Raw genomic sequence first — 25,480 nt, 5'->3', positions numbered from 1 at the left:
ACTGATCCAACTTAGTTCTCTCAAGAAGAGCACACTCTACTCTTCTCTCTCACGTCTTGCTAACCCCACTCCATAGACAGACAGGAAAAGGAATTTAGCGTGCTGAAGTATCCTTTTTAATTAGTGCATCAATAAACTGAATGTTAGGCAACCTCCTGCAAAACTTTCTATTTTTCTTTCAAAAGGTGCCTCCAAATTGGAGAACTTACACTTTCAACTTTTTGTGCATGTTCTTGGTAGTTTGCAATTATTTCATCATTATTCTGAATCATATTGGCCACATTTAAATTTAGGAATCCCATGTTAATTACTACATAAACCTAAGCATTACCTAATTAAATAATAAAAACTACCATTATGTATAGTTTAGAGCAAAATCATGTTTCCTGTATTTCTTGACAACTGTGCTAAAATGTGTTTAGATAATTCAAAAAGCATTGGTATTGGATGGACAAGATGGATAGTAGAATGAAATTTAGTTATGTTGTGACTGACAGAATAATTTTGATACCTTGAATGTCTTTATTTGTAATCTATCAAATGAAGCATGACTTGAATTCTATACTAAACTACCATGCTGTGCATTATTTTAAAAGACATTCTATGAAAATTTTTAGTATACACCTGTGGTTTGATATGTGTCACAGAGTGACATTAGGAAAGAAGAAAAAGTCAATCAGACTTCATAGTAGGGTCAGTAAATTTAATAAAGTATGCTTAAAAGATTTTCCTATTCTGAATGTTATGATCTCATCCTGTCTCAATTTGACAGTAGAAGAGAAAAAACATTAATTTCTATGCTAGTTTACAGTGAAAGACACAGATGAAAACACAAATATCCCACTTGTACTTATAAGTAGTAAAGTTCAAGAGTATAATTAAAAGTACTGTAAGAATGGAGAATAAAGATCATGCTAGACCAATAAGAAACTTTTAACTTCTGAAAATTCTTGAATATTAAGTTTTTTACTTCTTTGCAGACAAAGGATTCCTTCTCTTTCCCTCTCATCTCAGTACCATCAGTAAAACACTACAACTTGTTTCATGGGACACTATTTCTACCTGAAGGGGCAGAGTGCTTTTATACAAATGTTTCTCTTAAGGAAATACTAATTAGTATTTTCAGAAACTCTAACTATCCTTGCAGTATATATCTGTAAAGTTGTACCCTAAGTGTCATATAGCTCAGGGACAGTTCTGTGTAAAAACAACATTAGAAGAAAGCCCAGTGCTGCACCAACAGCATTGTTTGCAGATATCCTGCTATCAGATATCCAACGGATTCTTGCTTTCTGGAAAGTTCTTTCTAGCATTGTGCTCATGAGAAGAAATGCAGGAATATGTCTATTTCCATAAACCTAGTGTTCCTGAATAGTCTTTTTATGCCTCAGTGTAGAAATCACAGCATACAGAAAACACCAAAGAATTTGGAGAGGAGGGTAGCAAATGAAGATTCTTTTTTCCTAAATCTAACATTACTTTCTTTTTCTTCAAAGACTTGCATATACTATCCCATATACTCCAAAACCACTCAGAAATATAACACCATCTACTAATAAATTTAACATGCTTCATTATGTAGAAATGATATATTTTAAATTAATATTTCTGAGACGCTGAAAAATTCACGATTGTGCATAATTGAACTTTGTAGTTCAAATTCGACAGAACTGAATAGCTAAGTGTTTTTTGTATGTGGAAAAAGAGGTAATAAACTGTCTCTGTTCCTACCAAGGTACCAAAAATATATGGAAAACAACCATTACAACAGCAAAACATTTTCTTGGAGCAAAAAGAAATTTACAAGGAAACACCTCTTTGCATTCATCAGCCTGATATTTAGAGGTTATGGACAGTACTACACTGGATCAGACAAATTCCACATATAGTCAAGCTGGTTCCTGCAAAAGTCGACTACAGCTTATCCATGTATTCCAGCTTGCTTGGCCTGGGCCTACCCTTTGGCCTCTCTCAATCACTCTTTACATATACATAATCTTTTCTCTTGGGAAGCACATATGCACCTCATGCACCTTTCCTGTCAACTAAGCTGTTTGACTACATTTTATTTAGAATTTTTAGAATCATAGAAATGATTTTCCATCATAATATTAAAAGATGATGTCTGGAATAAAATAAGTACTTCTGAAATGAAATTTTCAATGGTGATAGAAACCATTTAGCAATCAACTACTTAGGGGTCTTTAAGTGTCTTCTCTAATTATCAGCCACTTTGCTATTTATTTTATTAGGTTTCCCTATATTCAACAAATAGAAAGTTTATATCCTTGAAGGAGACAAACAAATTATACTGCCTTGAATATTAAGGCAGCCCTTTGAATTCCACAAGGTTCTTCAGGAGCAATTAAACTATCCATAGATCAAATTAAAATAGTGACATTCAAAAAGCCCATGAAGTTCCTCTTAACATCAGACATATACATATATACATATATACATATATACATATATATATATATATATATACATATGTATATTTAGTGTACACTATGGCAGATAATTGTCATTGCTTAACTTCTAAATATTAGCCACTACAGAAGACGAAATACTTGAACTATATGCTGAAATTTTATGAAGTCTGACTTTGTTACACTCTGAGAAGCTGCAGAAATCAATCTCCTTGCTGATTTCCAAATGCAGGTCTGCAGCTTGCATAACTGTCTATGCATATTTATTTCTTCCAGACTATTAGGACAATTCAAAATGCACATACAAAATTTTGGTGCATAAGGAAACAAAAGTAGACACAAAATTTCCCCAAGGAATTCAATGGGTCAAAGTTTTCGTTCTGCTTCTCTAAAAGAGACTTCTCCACTGATTGAGAGGGGGAAAAGTAAAAGAAATAAGGGAAGGAAAACACCCTCATCCCCTCAAACCCCATGTTCATGGTCCATTGGGTGAAGAACTGGCCAAAGGGCAGGGCTCAAAGGGTTGTGGTGAATGGGGCTAGATCTGGCTGGTGATGAGTGACCCCAGTGCTCCTCAGGGTGCAATTCTAGAGCCAGTTTGTTCAATATTTGCATCAGTGACCTGGATGCAGAAATTGAACACATGGTAAGCAAGCCTTTGGATAATTCTAAACTGTGAGGTGTTGTTGGTTCTTTCAGGGGACAAGAGGCCTTGTACAGGATAAATTGGAGTGCTGGGTAATAATCCATGGCATGCAATTTGACAAGAGCAAATGTTGAATTCTACACCTGGGATGCAGCAACAACAGACAGGCTGGGAGAAGAGTGGCTGCAGAGAAGGGTCAGGGGGTGTTGGCTGACAGGAGGCTCAACAGGAGCCAGCAGTGTGTGCCCTGGCAGCCAGGAAGGCAAACCTCAACCTGGAGTACATCAAGCACAGCATCACCAGCCAGTCAAAACAAGTGATTATCCTGTTGTGTTTAGCACCAGTGTGGCCTCTCCCTAAGGACTGTGTGAGACTATGGGCCTCACGATTTAAAAAGAGCATTATGATACTTGAAGGAATTCATAGGAGGACACCAAATCTGGGAAGGGGCTGGCAGGAAAGTCCTCTGAGGAGTAGCTGAGGGCACTGGGCTTGTCTGGTTTGGAGAGGAGAAAGCTGAGGGGTGACCTCACTGCTTCCTACAGCTTCCTGAGGTGGGATAGTGCTCTACAAAGTGGGCAGCCACTAGTGTCTAAAGGAGAGCACATGAGCTGTACAAGTCTTTCTGCCCAGGGATCTGTCCCTCCCTTGCTGGCCTTGCACTGCCCACAGCTGCTGGGTGTCGCTCTAAAGTAGTCTGGACATTCAGGCAGTGTGAGTGAGGGGATTAGTAACCTATACGTTGCTTTGGGTGTAGGGATGTCAGAGGTGAAAGCAAGGCTTTTGGTTTCCTCTGCATGAACTCTGCACAGAGTAGAGAGCATGTGGGATTCAGACATTGTTCCTTACCCAGCACTAACACATTTGCTTACAGTGAGGTCTCCTAATTTCTAGGGCACAGAAAACTGTTTCAGAGTGGCTGATGTTGCAACTCAAACATTCCAGTAGAGCTGAAATTTCGCTACAATGTAATCTACTGAGTGCCTACTAAGTGAGTAAAATTTCATTAACATGCAGGCTGGATAGCTCAGAAAATTTATCACAAAGTAAAAGGTGTCCATCATTAATTCAAAAAAAAACCAAATCTAATTTGAGTTTTTAGATACAAAACCAGTTTTCATTTGTAACATTTTTTTAGCCCATGAAAAAAGATTGGATCCCAAAAGGAAAGCCATCTATAAAAATATCCAACATTTAAATGTCAATACTGAAATTCAGTGAACACTAAATTCAACAAAAGCTAAAGATCAAGAAACTAAAGCTTTTAACAATTTCTTAAAAATGGAAAATTCTTTGCAATATATAGAAAAGGGGCAAACATTCTCATTTTCTTCAAAATCTAGTTTCTTGCAGTTAGCAGGTATTCATTCAGGCATAAGAATAAATAAATAAATAATATATATAAATATATAGAAATAATAAATGCAAATAAATGCAAATAAAGAACCTTCTATTGCCTTAAAAAAGAAAAAACCCAAAATGAACGAACAGAAAACCCCAAACCTAAAAGAACATACCTACATGAAAGAAATAAAACAATAAATAAACAAACCCTGGAATTTTTTGCAGAGACAAAAGGACAGGCTGTTTGAGAGAACTGACTACCTCAAGACATCCACAGGTTTGGGCCAGGATTTAGGTTTACTTTTTTATTTTCTCAAAAGCACACAGATAATACTGATAATCACTTCACATGCAGTCACATTCGTGATTCTGAAGAAGTAACTTAGAGATCACGTGAAGCAAAAAGTATTATTGAGAGGGAAACAGGAAAAGACTCAATATTGATGTTGGTATTAAAATATTAGTTTAAAATACATTTCAACCAAGTGTTAGCAACTGAGTTAATAGAAGACATTTCCCAGGCCTGGAAACAAAAGGCTGGGGGAGGAACAGAAGTAATTTCAAGAGAAATTATCTTTATTCTAGTTACACTTTCAAAAAACATTATGTGATTTGAAAATATTAAAATTTAATCTTGAAAAATTGTCTAATTTTGGCACTTCATGTACTACTAAAACCCATAAGATTGATTAGCCACTTCTACTAGGAAGAAGGCTGAAACAGCAGCTACTCTAATTTGATTCTTCTATCTCTAATGCAAAGAAAATTGTGGTTTGCTGGTCTCTGGCATCTGCAATGCTTCTTTTCCACTGCCATAGATGGCACTACTACTCGCCAGATGCCACAAATCCCTGCAAAGCATTTGAAAGGATAGGTTTGTGATACAGCTGGGCATTAAGTAACATGATTTTTATATTAATATGACAGTTGTAGCAAAAATCTTCAAGAGCTATGGCAAGAGTATCAGGCAGAAGTGAAGCAACCATTCAGAGCTCCAGGACACAGTGGTAAAGACTGTAGAAATGTCAGACAGCCCCTCTGAATATGAAAATTAATTAAGTAGGTTAATGTCTTTTTTTTTTGGTAGTTCTTATTTCCCATAGATCTGCAATTTCTAAGTAATTTGTTTTATGCAATGAGATAGACAAGTCATGAATATCCATGCCAGTGCACAACACAAATTCATAAGTCCTTTTGCTAATAACTCTTGACCAGAAATACTTATGAATCTGCCCCAGTTGTTTCCACTCTGCCTAGCAGAGATGTCAGCCACCTAAATAGTCTCAGTACACTTTTTGGTTAGCATCCAGTTTGCTCAGCTGGCTGTTCATCAGAGGCTCACCATACTACACAAGTAAGATTGACCATTTCAGCTCAGTTCTGTGGTAGTTACCAGAACAAAATTAGCAATAATGCACCTTCAAGTACAAAAATGTTTCTGGTAGAAACATGTCTGATCTTTGCACACAAATGATGCACACTCAGGCTTTGGAGAGCTAAGTCAACTTCTATGGGATATCCATGTCTCTGTGAGAACACCAATTCCTGTCCACTAAGTTGTTGCTAAGAAAAAGGGAATCCAATCAAGTAGCGATGGTTCTAGGTATCCAACACAATAATTTACATTGCCATTTCCAATTGTTTTGTGACAGTATTTTTTCCTACTACTACTCACATGCTATTAAACATATTTTATTTTTGTTATCACTACTTACAAGCTTATTTGTTGCAGTCAGCAAACCCTCTTCTGGAAGAAAATCTACTATGAATTCCATTTGTGATCCACAAGTGTATCCCAAAGTGAAGACAAAAAAGCTATTCCCTTTGGAGGAGTATCATCTCAAGGCTTGGGGTACTTATTTGCCAAAACCCACAAAAGGGTTAGGAGATAATAATTAGGAAGATAATAATTTTTTCTCACCAATTTTCCTAACTTTCTTACTATTGAATGCTTCAGTGTATGCAGAGTTAGTCTAATAAATCTCATTTGGGATAATGGAAGATTATTACCTCAATAGGTCTCACTCAGGGAAGCATATCCTGAAACATACTAGATAAAGCAAATATTTCCAGGCCTTCTGAAGAAAGGAAAACTTGGGCTTAGCAAATGGAAAAAACTCTAAAGCAGGAAGCATAAAAAACATGTTAATTCTCTTAATAATGTGAACTCCAAACATAATAAAAGTGAACCCAGACCCCTAACACTAAAACACTTGGCATCCAGTACACAAGTGGAAGGAGATCCTTACACCTATCAGTTTCTGAAAAAGAGACCTGGTTTGCAACTGCATCTTCACATTCCAAATCTAAAAATTTTCTCTGGAAGTTCTCTGGCTGTAGATGTTCCCTACTCACTGTACAAAGTTTCACAGCTCATCCTATGGTCATGTTGGCTGGAATCTTTTCACTAAACTACATGGGATGGTAGCATTAGTTTGTTCTTAAGTTGTATCTTGTTTATTTCAGTCATTCTTCACTTTCTGGTGCTGTGGAACAAGGATCTCTCAGTAGGTTGCAACCAAGTCTGGTTCTACCAGGAAAATTCCTCATTGGTTTTAATGGATCTAAGTGGTCTTTTCATAACATTTTCTGATTGACTATCATATTTTCAGAGGAAGCACTATTTGCTGTGACATTGAAGCTAAAAAATTAAATTAAAAAAAAAAAAAGAAACAGAAAAAAAGGCCAATTTCCAGCTGATATCAGATTTAAGTAATTTTTGCCTTTGTTGTTATCCCCCTTCAGTCTTTTTACTGCCATGTGGAAGAGGTGGAGGGGAGTTTACAGCATACTAATGGTATTGCCCTAAAATGTGTACTGAGTGCCCATATCTGAAATTAGTAAAAATATTGTCTGTGAGTTCACTTTGTAGTTACTGTACATTCATTTGTTCTCTTTTGCAGGAAAGCACTAAGACTAATTTTAAGTGATAACATGCAAACATGTAAAATAATCTTGGGGCCTTTTAGGAGCATTCAAAGACAGCCTTCACACAGAAACTTCCTAACACTGTACACTCATATTCTTACATAATCTATAATAATTCACTTATTAGTAAGTCCTGGGAGGGAGACATGGGAGAATCATTCTGTAAATCTGCTGCCTGCCTGGGGAAACTGCATCAGCAGTACATTCCCCAGATGTGTAAGTAGAGATCAAAATGGATATCTTCTGCAGCTTATTCATTGCCCAAGTAATTTATTTTTAAAACTTGTCTTTCAGAGTAAAAAGAAAGCCAGAGAATTTTTAACAGCAGTAGTGACACCACAGGTTACCTGCCTCTCTAGGCAAATTTATTTAGAAAATTACACATCAGGTTGGCAGCACTGCACCCTGAATGCTGGTTGGAAATTCTAGAGTCTTTCTAGACTCTTAGAAATTTCACTCTTTTCTCTCTTAGAAATTGCCTGTAATTTTTTCATCACTTGACTATCTGTTTCAGAAATAAGTGAACTTGATACACCATTTGTGGTCTGAACAGGATTTTAGATATTTCCTTTTAACTGATCTGCTCTTTGAACATTTATCTACACTGATTCCAGTTTCAGAGAAATTATTAATAGCAACAACACTCCAAACAGTTAAATGGTGTTCTTCCTAGTCCCACTGCCAACAAGACAAGATGGTAGTATCACTCAATAAAAAGCAGCCCTGGACAGGATTTTATGAGAAGATGGTCTTTGCACTCTTGGTTAAGGACAAGGAAGCAGTAAGGGAGAAGCACATATGGGAAAGTATTTCTGTATACCACAAGTCCCACATGAACTTAGTGACTCACACCTCCCAGGCTTTGAGGCAAAGCCCACAGAAGCATAGAATGGCTTTCCCAGTGATGTCAGGAGTACACAAAAACACCCACCTCACATCATCTGTACCTCTATTCCCCCAAACAACAGAAAAACTCTGAGAAAATATTACCATCACAATAAAATAAAATTTGCAAACAACCACCACCAACTCCTACTATTTCAGGGGTAATTTAACTGTCTAGCCTTAACTTGACCTTAATTTTCTGGCCAAAAGCAATAATAAAAGTTCTACAGAAAACACAAGTTTTGTTTGGCCTTTCAATAATATTCTCTACAGGAGCAATTTTCTAGGGATAACTGAAGCATATCACTGGCCTGAAGCAGCTTGTGCCAAGTTCCTTACATCCCCAGTAGGGAACAAGTGTGTGGGAGTGAGTCGAGAGCTAAATATTTGCTTCTAACATTCACAGTAACAGTCTGAGGTAGATGGTACTGATCATCATTTTATTTCCAACCATCCCTTTTCTCTGCTCCCCCAGTTATGGACTTATCTCTTGAAATATAGGCCTGTGGGGTCCTGCAATGCACAGAATTCTAAAAAGGATTGTTGTATTCTAATTTGTGAGAGCTTACTTTCCAACAAAAAAGAATATGCAGGTGATGTGAGGATGTTTTGCTTCTCCTAGACCAAATAATTCAGCAAAATAAAGATTCTGCTTTATTTTCGACTAAGTCTGCTATGTCACTCTCAAAAGCCAATTTGTTCTCATGCTTTGAGTTCATTACACATTTAGTCATCTTATGCCTGATGTATGGATGTTTGCTCCAGCTACGAGCATCTGAAATACATTAAGATGATGACATGACATACTTTTATTCATGTTTATTCTTATATGTTGCTTCAGAGTTCGAAGTGGGGGAGCAAAAAAATGAAGAATTACAGGAATGTAGTCAGGCAGCCAGAAATGTTTTTATTACTTGGTGACTTAAGAAGCCACCTTGAGTGTCAGTGATCAAACTTGTTCTCTTCTGAAAGAGAGCAAATCAAGAATTTTGTCCTGGAGGCAGATTTCCCATCATATTTTTTGTTTTATGGTTTAGATATTTTCTCTGCAGTTGCAAACTGGTTTAGCTTTTCCCTTTCTACACATGTAAGAGTGACTGCAGAAAATATCTAGAATTATCCTAACATTACTTAGGATCATGCAAATTTGACATGATTTACTCAAACCCTTAAGTCATGACATCACATTTTCATTATTACACATTTTTACTTAATGAAGTCATCAGGTGTTGATTCACAACCTTCCTCCCCCAGTCAAAAAAAGAAAATAAACATTCTGTGAGTTTATATTATAATGAGCCCTGAGATTATTAGAATCTTTGTGACTCTGTGGAGGCTGTTTCTATGGCAGTGTATATTTATGTCGTGAACATTATAAAAGATAAGTAAAAAAAACCATCACAATCCCATGGCCCTTAATACCAGACTACAGTCCTTTACTTTTCCATCCTTAAAAGCCTGACAACATGACAAACTCGACATGCTGTCACAGAACACAGCAACAGACTGCTCTCACTCATTCTTTGCCATCCAGATATTGGCTTTAGACAGTCAAACTCAAATAACTGCCAAGCACAGGGCTGCCTAAAAACACCACTTGTTAGTGATAACCTAAGGCAAACCCAACAAACCAAACTCAACATCAGTTAAAAATTACAATGAGAAAAGCTGATTGCAAATGAAAATATGTACCAATGAAACCCAGAATAAAAAGGACAGGCCTTGTAAATAAGAGCAGATGAAAAATATAATCAGTGAACTAAAGCTGGGATGTAGGATACTTCAGTCAACTTGGCAGGCAAAGATGTAAACATAGTCTGTTCTGTTTCCAGGTTTCTCATGGGTCTATTATTTTACTGTGGTGCTTGGAAGATGAACTCACCTTAGGAAGAAAGTCTGCCATCAGAGATGCTGCTCTAGACATGATGCCCTGATGCTTCAATGACATTTTCTTCTTTCTTTGTACTTTTTTCCCTTTCTTTTTTAAGAGTCTGGCTTGATAAGTCAAAACAACCAAAAACTGTGTCCCAAATGCCTTGATACTTCCCCCCCTCCTTTTTTTTTTTTTTTTTTTTTTTTGCTATGTTTGTTTCTGCTATTGTATCATCTGCAAGGAAACAGGCTTGGATAACCTGCAACAACAGCCCAAATTAATTTCAAATATTTGTTCCTCTCTTTACCTCTCAAATGTAATTTTAACTTGCAAAAAAGACTGACAGACTATTAAAAATCCTCCCAGAAACCCTCTACAATGGAAAGAAAAGTGTATGAGAAGCTGTTAGAAATGAAATCTTCATTTCACATGTAAGAATTGAGAAAATAAAGTCATTTATCTTGCTCTATTTTAGGCAAGGGACACAAATATTATTATTGGAAGCTTTCTGCAATGGCATTGCACTAGGTAAGGTCTCTATAGTTGTCATTCAACAACTTGGCATTGCTCAATGACAAAATTTTGTTAATTGCTTTTAAATATGTATCAATTCTTTCTATTCTAGCTAACAACAAAAAACTATTAAATTCTTCATAAATATTTATTTTATTGAATTAAATTGCTCAGCATTTTGTTTCACATACATTTTTTTATATACATATTTATATATATATGCATGAATAAAATTTCTGATACCTTGGAAGTTCAGTAATGCAGTTCTCAGGTAAGAATTCTCATCTAAGAGTACTGATTATATGGATATGAGCAACAGAATCAAATATTTACTGCTTCTAGGGCCCTTTTCTTTAGGATGTAGTGATGGCACATTTATATTCATGCCATATGTTTCTATGTATGTCATAGTATAAAGCACTCCATTGACCCATTATTCACAGAGAGAAGAGAGAAAAGTCACAGGATACAACAGTTGTGGTTGCTTAATATCTGCTCACAAAGTCATTGTGATAATTATTACATATGGCACTTCTGTTAAAAATAATGAAGAGAGAGAAGGGAAGGGAGTGGGTAGAGAAGTCACCTCGTACATTTGACCTTAATGAGGCAGGCTATGAATACTCATAATGATTTCCCAAACTGTTTAAAGATGAGCGGCTTGAGGCAAACAAATTGTACTGGGAAGGAGATAGGCTAAGTACCACTCAAATGGAGCCATGATGCTCGAAGCTATTTGGATCCTGAAATGAGATAAAAGCTGCATCATGGAGGCATAAAGACTTCAGGACCAATAGAAAGAATTAGCTGACATATCTTCTGGTAAAATACATTATGAAACCTTTCAGTTCTACTTTGCATCAGTAGTCTAAGTGATGAAGCACTAGAAACAGCAGGCTATGATTTTCCTCTCCTCAGTTCAAAGCCTCAAGCAACTCCAGAGTGCTGATCTGCCTCTCCCGCTGGCATCCTTTACAGCCATTAGGATAAATAACTCAGCCCTTATGGTCCCTCTGCATTGTTCTTCTACTTACTCCTCACTCTAAAAATTCTTGCAGGACAAACACACAAGGTAAGATCTCAATAATCTTACTCATCTGACACTTTTTCACCATCCTCCTTGTACCAAACAGAGAAAAAGAGAAACATTTATCTCAATTTATCTCTTGTATCTTTCTCAGTGGGACTGGAACTAAATCTGTCAGAGGAAAAGGAATCAGGCCTAGAGATTCAGAAATTATATATAGAGCATGGAATGAAGCCGCAATATACTCAAACTTTGCACTAACAAATTTAGGATATTAAGATACTCTAACAAATACCTTAAAAGAGCAATTCTTCCCACTACAGCTACTGCTCTAATGAAAATTAAGGAGAAATCAGGAAAAATCAAACTGGATACTGAGAGAGCAACCCTCCACCTTTGGAAAAAACAGTTTTAATGCAGAGACTAACTTTGTCCTGTGTACCTGCCTCTGAAAGGGTAAGATGAGCTTTGAAAGAGTTTCCTGTTGACCTTAGCCACAAAAGAGGCTAAACTGAAAAGAAGTCAAATGGTTAAACATTGTGCCACAACACAGCATCAAGGAATACTTTTTCCATGAGCGCATAAATTTGAAAAATTGTGACTTTATTCCCCTAAACATTTCCAATACTCTTTTTCAAAAAAAAGAAAAAGAAAAAAGAAAGGCAAATAAAAGAAAGATTCTTAAAATTTACATAGTTTCTGTAGACAACTGTTTGGAAAAATGCACAACATGAACAGCAATGTCCTAGATTTTGACTAGCTATTTTATTGCACCAGAAATAGATAGTTTGAATGTGATAGCTCAAGCATCTTCATTCCACTGTGAGGATATAAAATGTAAGTGCTTAGTTCCTCTTCACTATTAGAACACAGCTCTGAGTAGAACCTTTATTTGGAGAAAACACAGACAATATAATTGGAGGGAGGAGTTTGGGGATATCTTTGAAAATAGAGTTGTTTGTAGAGACCATGAACTGCTGCTGGGAGCACATGCAATTATATATTTCTGACTTTGACTGTGCTACTGAATCACCAGCACATCTTAGAAATCAGAACAATTTTTAGTTACCACAGCAACATCTGTGAAGGGTGGGTCTTGTCATGACACTCGCCAGTTTACTAAATTAAGACACACTAAATTTGAATATGGATTATGCCCAGAAATATGCCCAGACAGCTGTCTTCTGCACAACAATTTTTTATCTCTTTTTTTTTATTTTCTTTTAAATATTGTTTGGCACATTTTAATATATTAATGCTTTCCAACTGCATACTCTCTAGGTGAAATGTTGATATAATGATGAAATTATGAATTTTGTGTCTCAGTATTTGTGATATAGCATATCAAAGGGCTAAAGACATAATTTCTCAACAAACAATTTCAGTAACTTTTCAGGATATTGTCCTTGCCCCAGAAGGCTTACAGTCAAGTGAGAGTGAAGCTTGCTATCCAACATTTTGCTCCAGTGAAACTATACTACATTAATTGTGAAAGTTGTACTTAGCTGTTAAGCCACGTTGTTTTGCAAAGATTAACATTAACTTTGTCAACTTTGTGGACTTGTTTTGTCATGGGATGGAACTAGCAAGTTGCACTTTACATTTCAGTCATTAAAATATTCTCTACTTGCTAGTTTCACCTGAATGAAAGAAGGCGACTTTAAAATGTGCATTAGTATCTTGAATAGTAATTTAATATAGAGATGTTTGTTTAATGCAGTGGTAGAATAAGAACATTTAGATTTGACTCTCAGACTAGAGAGGAAAGCACAGTTAAGAATCTCTATTAAAATAAAATATCACTACCTTGCCATACTATTTTTTCTTCATTTAGTATATTACACATACTGATCAGTATAGCTAAATTTGTAGGTTACTTAGTTTTATGTTTTAAAAAAAATATTTAATTATAATTCAGCTAGTTTATTTTTCAAATATAATTCTAGCAATACCACAGACTAGCACAAGCCAGATACTAAAATTTTTGACACTTCTGCTCTTATTCTGGCATGTTTTAGTGCTTTTTGCTGTATGAGAAGATATGTATCATTGCTACAGAGTTCTACAGAACTGTGTTATTGATGAAGCAAAGCAAAGTCCTCAAGTAACCTCCTTTCCTTCACTAGTATGCATGTTGCTGATAATATCCTATATAGATTCAGAAAAAGATTTAGGGTGTTGTGAAATTTCTCCTAAAATTGTAGCTCTTTTCCCTCCAGCCTTAGTGCCTCAGATGACCACTAATCCAAAGAAAACAAAAACTGTGACAGCTGCAAGGTATAGTCACTACACAGTATTACACAGGTGATGAGCTTTACTCAGATGGGAACAATCAGTTTTAGAAGCAAAGATTAAATTACTTTCCATCAATTTTCACATATCTCTTGTAGTCATTTGCATTGTAATGAAGAAATAGTTGTTTTAGGTTTTTATTTTTAATACTGCAACATTTATATGGATATTAGTGCAAATTGCCTTTATCATGTAGCAAAGAGCTGCTGATGAGAGTGATCCAGTTAAAACAGAAAACTTCATTTTTCCACAGCATGCATATCACATATCCAAGTGAATTAAATCATGTATCCTAATGTTCATGATCTCCTTGCACTGGTTAAGAAAAGGTCACATTTATGTACTCTGAAATTGCTTTGAAGATGAAGAATGTTAGTAAAATGAAATTATTACTTTTACTTCTTTTTTTTTTATTTCCCCCAGTGTTGAAGAATCTACTAGGCCCTTCTGTTATATTTTTATATTTAACATGAATGGGCAATGCTGCTGTTCTGGATGAGGGCACTTTTCTGCGCCTAACCCCACTAGGGCGGTATATTTTTAATTTACAAATTTACCCTTGAAGAGTAACCAAAAAGCTATAGCTAGTACAGAACACAGCAGTTCTGAATAGCAGAAATCACTTAATTGACAGCATTCTTGGCCTTGTTTCCTGCAGTGCCTGTCTGATTAGTTACTGGTGCTGTTCAAGGTGCTAGCTATGATTTTAAAAGCTCTATACGGCTCAGGATCTGAAAGATCCTTTATACTTCTGGAAGAAGCTTTTATACCTGTCTCAGGACAGATAGATTGGCCTGTCCCTCCAGTCCAAATAGGATTGACAGCACTTTCAGATCTTAGATCAGGCTCCTTCCTAGGTATGCATTTACTATACAAACACATGCACTAATGGCAACAAGGAGCAGTGGTATTCTCCTGTTCTCCTACTGGCTGCCCACCTATGAACACCTGATCTGGGGTTTGCCGGGTGTGCCATGCACCCCTCCCCATCTCTCCCATTCCAGTTGGATAAACCCCATCCCACAGCCCCAGATATGTCCAGGTTTCTCCCTCCAGAAAAGTTGTGGGAGCTTCAGCACCTGTGATCTCTAAAAAGTCAGAGACAGGGTTTCAACCTATGGTAGTGACTTCACCTTCATGTTGCTGATGATGGAATCTGAGGACTCAGGCATATGTCAGATTTTCAATGCAAACAGAATGAAATTCAAGCTTGTTATGCAGACATTTGGGAAAAGACAGAGTATGTGTTTTTTTTTATCAGTTACCCAATACTTCAAAGTGCTGAGACAACTACTATGCATTAACAGAACAAAGAAATAATATATTCTCAGTACAGAAAATTGCCCTGTTTTTTACTGTCATATTTTCCTGCCTTGTCATGGCAACACAGATGACTAAGATTTGGTACTTTTGGTGAGAATACAAAACTAGTCTTAAAAGCATTAAACAATACACACAACAAAATCAAAATAATTTAAAGTAGTTATATATATTATCTCTGCAGTTTAACTGCTGTTAGAAGGATGTACCTAGCTTAACAGACAAAACAGACAATAAAGAAAACTCAAACATTTTCCTTGTTTTGTAATTAATTTCTATTCCCTGCCTATGGTGGTAAGCTGCTTTCTACAACACCCTGTGATCCACTACTATTGAATACCACTAGGTTGATATACAACAGTTTTGGTAAATAGCCATATCTATCGATTTTTCTCTTTGTGAACCTTTTAAAATTTTTTTAGTTATGCAACAATGAGGATACAAAGACCTATTAAGACTAATAGGTGCAATTCAAAAAGTTTCTTAAATGGATTAACTGCTGCATTTCTCAGCCTATCCCAAATAGTGACTGCAGATTTGGTGATCCCTGATGAAAAGCTCTTAGTAATTATTTTTCTTTTAACAAGATATATGAAATATGAACAGCCTCTTTCTCCTAGCTACATTTGAAAAGACCCAAAAAACCAAATCCCCCTTCAACTGATGCCTTAAGTTTTAGCTTTCATATTTTTCAGATTCTGTACTTCTTAGGTGTGTAGTTCTAAGCTTCATATTAAGTGTTAGTGAGCTCTCTTCACAGAGTAGGTAGACAACACGTGCCTTTTCTAGATTGATACCAAGGACAATCATTGCAAGTTTCAGGCTCGAAAGAATGAACAACGGTGGACTGAAGAGAGAAAACAATAAGGATGGCACTTCATAACCTGAAGCTGTGACTGGACAATTAACCCCAATATGTAAATGGACCAAAACTTATAAAAATGTGAGACCTTGTGACAGGTCATCCATTTTGTGACCATTTTTAGGTCCACCTTGGGTGTAGCCCTGGCCAGGCTCTTGCACTGCCCAAGGTGTATCCTTTAGAGCCTTTCAATAAATATCTACTTTATGCTTAACTCTGCCTAGCCTCTGCTCTAGGTCAGCCTTCTCAAGGCATCACAACCATCTAAATTAGTAAACACAATGCAGTTACCTGTCATGTTGCAGTAAACTTTCAAAGGTCCCAGTGTCCCACTGCCATCCGGATCTATCCAGTAGTAATTTGAAGTTTTGCCCAAGTGCTTGTATGCTTCACAAGAGAGCTCATAAATAGCTGAAATGAAATAAAACAAAACAGAGTAATAAGAATAGTTTTAACTTTGGGGAAAAAAATTCTTAGGACAATTAATGGATCTTATTTATATTCAAAGAATTGTACCTTTGACATTAAAGCAATATCACTGAGGTTCATAGAAAACAAAGCATCTTTCAAAAATTATATGGTTAAAATCTTGTAGAACATATTTTCTATTTTTGTAATGTGAGGAAAATATAGAATAGGAAGAAACAGCTTGGGGAGAGGAAGGAAAAATAATGTTTTTTCAAGATATATATTTAAACCATTTTTTTACAATATACTTCATAACTTTGTGTATATTCTTATTTAAGTTTCTATTACTTCTATTGATACAACATATTTTTACACGTAAGCTTTTTTTTAAGAGTTACTAAAAATACTTATGAGTTTTGTCTCTGTAAATTTTGTAATTGTTCGCGTTTTACTACAACTCAGAATAACACTCAGATTCAAAATTGTGAAATTTATCACTACATGCAATGCCTGTCTCTACACAGCTATGCATTTTCTCTAATACATACAAACAGAATGGATTCCCTGGTCCAGCAAGATCTGAAATGTTACAGTATTTGCTGGAATAAGTTTAATTATTTAGGAGATAATTTTGTTTCAATTTTCCCTTGAATACTGCTTTGTATTTCAAGTCATGAAATTGTTTGTCAAATTGTGTTATGATGAAGAGCTCAGACATAATAAGCATCGTACATAGAATCTTTTCTAGTAACTCCCATATTTTCTTACAAATGTAGAATTTTTGAAAAATTATGTGCATTAAATATGAAGAAAGAATTTTATGCTAAGAAAAAACAAAACTGATAATTTATATAAATTGTTCTGTGTGTATATAGGTATGAAAATGGTGAATTACATAAATATTTCCCTACACAATTCTTTAAAAAGGAATGTGTAATGCTGCTTTGTTTTTAAGGACCAGATGGCAACGCTTTTTTGTTTGGAATCAATCAATCAGCTGCTAAAAGAAATGAAATGTTTGTTTAACCAGACTTCATATCCACTCAAAAAATTCATCTAATTTGTTGGCAATTCTTTCAAGCAATCTCTTTGCTAAGACTGGCTTTATTTCAAATGTCCATAAGGACGAGCTGTTTTTCTGGGCTCTGATGATGATGACTGTCTGATCACCCACACACATTTAAAGCCCTCTAACCAAATACCAAGACATTGGATGGAAAGTGGAGTTAGAAAATCAAAAAAATCTAGTGATAAAGTGGCATGAATGCAAGGCCAAAGGCTGTTATGTATCTACAGTTTTCTTGTGATGTTATAAGAGAAAGAATTTCCTGGAAATTTGTGTGTGCTCATTAGAGGATATAAAATAGATTTTATACAAGTAGTTGACACTTTAATTTAATTGTGAAACACGCTGAGCCATTTCCTCTTTCTCCACAGAACAAAGGTCAACATATTCTTCCATTATCAAGGAGACTCTGTGTCTCTTTTCAGGCACTTCATGCAGAATTCATAAGGAATTCATAACCTCTTTTTTGCAGAAGTATTTCCCTCAATCTTGACACACTACCTAAAAAAAAATAATCATAAAATGCTAACTCCATGAATGCATAATTGTTGTCATACCAAGTGGAAGATTTTAATGGATGCACTCCAGGTCAAGTCAAGAAGATAAGAAATATTGTTTGTGATCTTGCTGAAGTTTTGTGTTTTCATCTTCTAAACACTTCCAGTAAACCAGGGTAGCTTTGCCTCTGTAGTAACCAGATCTTTATGTGAGGCCATATGACATTTTTATCCAAGTTTTCTGCTTTTGAGAACACAGGCTGATGTTTGTACAGAGATACTGCCACAACTCAGATAACAGCATTAAAGAGTGTCATATGGAAGTCAAATGTTTTTCTAGTAAATTAAGGGGTTTTAATTGGACACTTTTCTTTCTATTCTTCTGGAATGGGAGAAATAGAAAGTGGTGTGTAGGTATTAGTTTTATAGCATAGAAAAGGCTGCTTTTTAATAAGTAAACTTTAAGCTTCAACATTATGTTGAACACTAAATAATAGAAATTAAGACTGTTTTTCAAATGAAGGCAAAAGAGTGGGACATCCTAAACAAATTCAACTTGTGAAAAGTGTTCTTATGATTGTGGGATAGTTTTCTGGGAGGTTTGACACATATATATAGAATCCTAGAATTATTAACATTGGAAATGACCTTTAAGATCATCATGTCCAACCATCAACCTATCACCACCACCACCACTTTCACAACTAAACCATGTCCTCAAAGTGCTGAATCCACAGGTTTTGCAGAAGAGTTCCAGGGATGATGATGTCACCATTTCCTTGGCAGTCTGTTCCAATGCTTTACAACCCTTTCTGTGATTCTAAACCCTCCACCCCCCATCCACCCTGGCATAACTTGAGGCCATTTATGTAGATGCATAAAGATCTTAAAAATGGGAATCAACAAAAATGGAAAGGCAGAGAGCAGTAACATAAATCACTTCACAGGAACATTGAAACAAAGTGAAGGGACAAATGAATTTCACATACTGACAAAATAACCAGTAATTAAAGGTGCAATAGAAGATGGGAGTCATGTTCTGGTGTATGAAGAAAATTGAGATGGAAAGAGGTTATATTTTTGACTCTGGATGGCAAAGGGTAGCCAATTACATAAAGAACAAGAGCAGCAAGCATCAGGCAGAAGGCAACTGGAATGGAGGAAAGTAAGACATGATAACAAGGTGTCAATGTGGATGATGACATAGAAAGGAAGACAGCACAGGATCACCTTATCAGCCACTACTTGCTCTTGTAAATGTTACACAAAAAGATCAGTAGTGTGTAAGAGAGAGAACAGGTTGAAATAGAAAATAAGAAATGCAAAAAAACCTAGAGTAGATGAAAGGAAAAACATTTAAGGAATGCTGTTTTAGAAGTCAACCAAGCACACTGAAAGAGAGAAGAAAATAAAAACAGCATATAAGGAAGAGGCCATGGGAGAATCAAATCAGCTTAAATGAGAAAACTAATAGAGGTTACAATAAAAAAGAAAAAACCTAACTGCGCTAAGAAAAGACAAGGAATCAGAATGCAAGATTTGGGCATAAAGTTTAGTGTTCACATGTGAATTAGGAGAAATGGTTGCATATATCTACATACAGAGGGGGCAGAGGGAGAGAGGGAAGGGCTTTGTAGTGCTGACTCCATCTGGAAGATAAGAAAGAAAAATAAACAGACAAAAAAAGTGGAAGAACTGAGGACACAAGGGAAATAGGTTTTTGCTTTTTCAAGCCAGTAGAAGTGAAATGCCAAAAATGTATATTTGCTTTCTAGGTACCTGGTTCAAATACACAACTTATGTAGTCTTAAGGGACTTCAGAATAGTATTAAACCTCAAAATCTTCCAAGCTAAATGTAAAACTAACATGCACCCTGATGCCTGGATAAGCTATTTCTACCATAATAAATCCAGCTGTCAGTTTGTTAGGGTTTTTCAAAGGTCACTTATGTTCTTTTTTGAGTAGAATAGGGGGAAAAAATCCTCCCTACAAACAGCTTCTTCACTCTTTACATGCTTTCATATTGCATCAGAAGTTGTCTACAAGCTGCAAGGGGTGAAAACCTTTTTAGAACAGTGATCCAAGCTCTTAGAGTCAGGAAAAAAGTATGCACAAAAAGAATCAAAACTAGAAAGAGAAGAGCACCAAAAAATGCACTAGCCTTTTAAAAGTTTGATCTCCCAAATAATACAGATCAAACCAAGACCACCAAATCCATTTCATGATAAAATTTGAAAGGGTTTTCTGTGTTCCAACATGAAATGAAGTTTTAAAACCATAAACATAAAAAAAAAAAAAAAAAAAATCCACTATATCTGTTGGTGTAAAGCATCAAGCTTCTCTAAGCTTCTTGGTCTAGGCAGAAAATCCAATCATTTTAATTAGCTAACAAATGCAACTATGAATACATTTTGAAGTTCACCATTAACTAAGCTAACATTCACAAAAGTGAATTTGAATGAGCATGGCTTGAGGGGGAAAGTATTTTTTCTTAGAAAAGCTTGATTAGGCAAGTAGGCTAAGGGAGAACAGCCTAGAGTGAAACAAATGCTAACAACAAACATTGTAGCTGCACAGCCTTTAAGAGCATTTAAATTACTGCCTTTCTTCATGGGTACTGAACACCAAAGGGGATGGGGTGATGGATGGGAAAGTCAACACTCATTTCTGAGTTTTCAGGATCCTGAATTTTAAACATTAGAGGAAAAGAAAATAGTTCAGGCAAGAGTTTATGGAATAGTTTTTTCCAGCTCAAGACTGTTAGTCAACAGTTGGAAAGAATCAACATCTCTTAGATTACAGTGGCTCTTAAGTGATTGAGGGAAGCAGATGTTCTCGCTCCTGTTTTACTTTCTGACTGGCGTAAAGATCAAGGGATAGTTATCCTGCACAGGTGGCACAGCTGCTGGCTATCTCCAAAAAAGCAGAATATACAAATGACAAAAAGATTTAGAAACTCTGTGGCCCTATATGATGTTCCCATAAAATTTCATTGGCACCTTAGTGAACTGCAGTTTTTCCATCACTATGCAAAAAGGCAGCTTTAATTTTAGGGCTGACAAACAGCCTCCTTTTATAAGTGCAAAGCTCATTATAAATAGATTACCTACCATGACAGTCTGCACTATGTGGCTCAATGAATGTGTTGCAATACATTTTGTTTCTGTCAGTGAATGTGGTTGCTGCAGGGAATAAACTCCTTTAAACACCTGTTAATATAGGAGTAAATCTCAGCTTTACAGGAACATAGAAAAGGTGTAGGTACAGAAAAATGGATGGAATTAAATGACAGCAAAAGTGACAAAAACAGGCAATGCATCAGATCTACAAAGTCCAGCAATGTCTCTCCAGCACTTTCAACTTCTTGGAAAAATACTGAAATCTAGAGATATAGAATAGACTGTGAGGTGTTTAGGTTTATGCAACTCAAACTGGTTTCAACTCTTGAGCACTGAAAGCACAAACATACAACGAAGGGGGAAAAAACTCCAAGCTTACTCAAGAAATAGCTGCACACTGAAATGTCATACCTGAAATTTATTCTAAAAGAATAAAATAAGATTTGTTGCCTTATTATAACATATATTCAGAAGATAGCTGGAAAATGGAAAATGTTTAAAAATAATTTTTTATACATCAATACATGTACACTGTAAGTTCCTGCTCTGTCAGCAGAATTTTCTGTCTGTGCACATCCACATTAAACCTATACTCATCCTTTACTCATTGCAATGCTGCATGGTGGAGAAAAGATGTCTTAAAATTCTTTTAAGAGAAGTTAAAAGAACTAGATATTCCATCATAGTCAAAGCAAAATATATATGAGAGAAAAATACCCTTCTCTATTCTGACAGAAGGAATACACACAGCTGTTGTGTTGCTGTACTCAAGTATATTAAAAACTTTTTAAAAAGCTCCACAAAAAGCCAACATGATGCAACACCACTTCAAGGTTCTTGCCTTTCTGTAGGATGATGTCTATAATGGTCAGAGCCAAGTCTTATGTCTGCCAGTTCTTTCAAGTCTGGTTAAAAAATTTTGTTTGAAATTCAACCTCATAATGTCTAAGAATAGAAAAAATAAAATAAATTTAAAAATTCATTCTCCAGTGAGAATTTTAACTTAAAAGAAGAATATGTATTGTTAAAGTCAGACAAAAATAAGTGTGAACAGTATTTACTTTTACATCTCACACTGTAAGAAGTAACCCTTTCAGAAATGAATTTGAGATGAAATGTTTTCTGATGTAGCTTTTACCAGGTTCCCAAATATTAAAGGTGTCCTTGTTCATTTGCTACTGGGAAAGAAATTGTGCTTGGAAACTTCTGAACATTCTTGATTTGGCCTTTCCATCTTTTTAGGTTGCTAGTTTACAGAAGCTCACAACCCCTTCAGCTATGAGAGTTGAAGTCAAAAATTACAAAACAGTGACAGAAGAAGTAAATGAAAACTAAGGAAGAAACCGTCACAATTCTGATATAGAATCACATATGTATCTAAAATTCTTTGAACCATTTGAATACGCTTCTACTTATCATTCTAAGTGTATGCACACTCACCTGAAAAAGAGCTCCAAAATATTAAAAACACCTAACACAGTCTGATCCTGCACAGAGAAGGTTCTAAAGTAACCAAGACCTCTGTTTTAGGATTTTTTCTTGTCATTTTTACTTATCACACAATAACCTTAATGTAAAAACACAAAAGGTAATGAAATGTCTGGTTTGCTTCTGCATACTGCTAAAGAACCCTTTAATAAAGTCTTTCTTGATTAAAAAGTACTTTGAAAATATTTACTAAAACAACAGCTTACCCTAAATAAAAGGTGTCAGTGAAGAACAAAGATAAAATTGTAACTAAAAAAAAATTGTCTTGCAACCCCAATAGCAGTTCTTCAAGCTAAATTTATGATGGACTCAGAGAAAGCACCTTCTGCATGACCAGAAGGTGGATCACCACAAGCCACACCACTAAATATCAGTGGCATCTAGGATGCCCCAGTAAAAATAGGTTACCTTGATGAGGAAAAGAACAGGAAGCAGCACTTTCAGGAAAATACACGGCTCTGGTAGGAAAAGGCTGCAAGACTTTGAAGGCTGCTGGCCCTCACAATGCAGGCAGCAGCTGTGGCTGCTCACAGTGTGCTCACCTGGACAGTCCAGAGCAACAGGAATGTGCCAGCATACCTGGCTGGCTGCAATACTGAATTTCTGTGCCCAGTCTATGAGCACTTGGAAACTACACCTGGATGTGTCAGCAACTGCAGTGAAGTTTGTTAAGAAAACTTAACTTCTCAATGAGCTGCAGCTTTATGCACATCCTAAATATGGTGTGTACACAAACTGTACATAAAAAGATTGATTTTGACATCTGAAATGGATCAACTGTGATGCCTAAGGGAATTTCAGAAATTTCTTTCTGAAGAAATACAACTATTCTAGATGTAGTTACAGTTCATTTAGTTACAATCAAATTACTTTCCAGGTAAAAAAACAAGGACTAAAGAAGTGTCCAAATGTGAGATACCCTTGCCAATGCAATATCACCTCATTATTAAAGACAGTGTAAAACAGAAAACCTGCCTTTCCTGACTTAATGCATAAATGAAAATTTGAGTAAACTAAAACCTCTAAAGCCCTGAGTGTAATACTTAAAATTTGTGTGCTCATGTTGCATCTGCAAGGAAACTAATTCACACTGTTAAAGAATTGTTGCTATACATGGACAGCCACTCAGCAAAGAACCATCATTTTCACATACAAGTGCCATTAGGCAATTGGTAAATTTCACTGTATATAAGAGAATTGGAGAAAATTAGAAGGCATCATGAACAAGTCCACCAAATGTGTACGACATGGCCCATGCCTCAGCCGCTAATTTTTCCACTTGTAATGAAACTCAGATCAAGCACTATTTTTCTGCCATGACTAGATTGCCTCCTCAGCCAGAAATTGAATTGAGCTACTGCAGTCCCAGAAGTACAAGTAAAAACAAAACCTGGCATCTTTAAATACCTTCCCAGGTAAACTAGGATTTGTTTTCCCAGGTTACCATCACTTTAGGGGCCCTTGGTTTACCCTCACAGCTAGCTAGGACAAGCACATGAATTCTAAGAGCTCAAAGTTTCATCCTTTCACTGTCATCACATGACATTAACAAGAATCTTTTCCACACCACACAACTATTTTACTCATGACAGTTCAAATACAAGGTTAACCTAAATCCCAAAGCTTCAATTTTGTTACCCTCAACATCCCATTAAATAAATACTCATTCTTGGATTATTCCTGGAAAAGACAGTTCAATTACTCAAATTATATTTAAAGAAATAAGTGCAGAGATAAAAAGCAGAATCATTTTGTGGTCATAATTAGCATAACAACAGAATCACATGGCTGTGGTGAACCTCAAAATAATCTAATCCACGTCCCAAATAAATCTCCATTACAGCCATGTATCATTCCTGATATAGTCTGCTTTAAAATGATGTAAATTCCTTGACACGCCAAGGCAGCCTAGAGCTCCACCAGCCCTTCAGTATTTGCATTTGTTCCACTCTCTACACTGTGGGGCTTTTCTGCTGCAATTTAAACTCATATTTTCTCTTTCTATTCACAATTAATTTGGAGGATAAGTTGTTGCACTCCTCCTTGCAACCATCTTTTTTCCATTTGCAGACACTAATCTCTTCTCTACATTAAAATAGCCAAGTTTGTTCATTTTGAGCACTGGTTGGATTTTCTAGGTGCTATATTATTCTCTTGCTTTTCTGGATTTTCCAAATTTTTCATGAAACTTAGCATATGAAAATGGAAAATGGCCAGCACAGCCAGATTATTTTGCACATTCCCCAAGTTTTATTTATGTTAATTATTCCCTAAATGAAAAATGAAACACAAGTCAGCAGTTTTCCTCAACCATTGCTTCTAAAATTGGTTAACTCCCCCCTCAAAAAATGGTCCTTCCCAATATTCAGTATGTTCCAATGTTCAGTAGTTTTGCAACTCAAAATCCCTAAAATAGTGTCCCAATGGAAAAAAAAATCTTATATTTTGCATATGTACATAATAGTATACATATAATATTATATACATATGAATAATAAACTATAGAAATAAAAAATATTATAGCACAATAAAAATATAATAGCACAATTTAAAAGAAAATATTATTTATTTTAATTTAATAGGCAAGGTGAACCAACAGAGATAATTTGAGTGCTTTTTTATCTGGATTAGTGTTCATTTCTGTCCATGGCTGCATTGACTGCCATGCCACTAAAACTTTCCAAAAGCAAAGCTCCTTCGTGATTGATCATAAGCCTTCTTCACACTGCCACAGAACTAAGCTTCAGCCTTCTAAAAGCTTCTATATCTTCCTCACACGCTC

The 25,480-nt window shown here is 35.8% G+C and overlaps 1 protein-coding gene across 2 annotated transcripts in view; it reads right to left on the bottom strand.

Annotated features, from left to right (window-relative positions):
• The window catches only part of CNTNAP2 (contactin associated protein 2), a 1,024,120-nt gene that overhangs the window by 313,238 nt on the left and 685,402 nt on the right, over positions 1-25,480 (bottom strand). For both annotated transcript variants that reach the window (XM_005519091.3, XM_088052353.1), the window contains exon 12: positions 16,411-16,530. In XM_005519091.3, coding sequence (XP_005519148.2) covers positions 16,411-16,530 — 120 coding nt within the window. The remainder of the gene's footprint in view (positions 1-16,410; positions 16,531-25,480) is intronic.

Source organism: Pseudopodoces humilis, chromosome 1, assembly GCF_049639895.1.
Source record: "Pseudopodoces humilis isolate 2021_Gansu_Grassland_sample_001 chromosome 1, ASM4963989v1, whole genome shotgun sequence".
In the NCBI taxonomy this organism is placed as follows: Eukaryota; Metazoa; Chordata; class Aves; order Passeriformes; family Paridae; genus Pseudopodoces; species Pseudopodoces humilis.
Note: the sequence above shows the minus strand (reverse complement) of the source record. Positions and strands in the feature narration are given on the sequence as shown.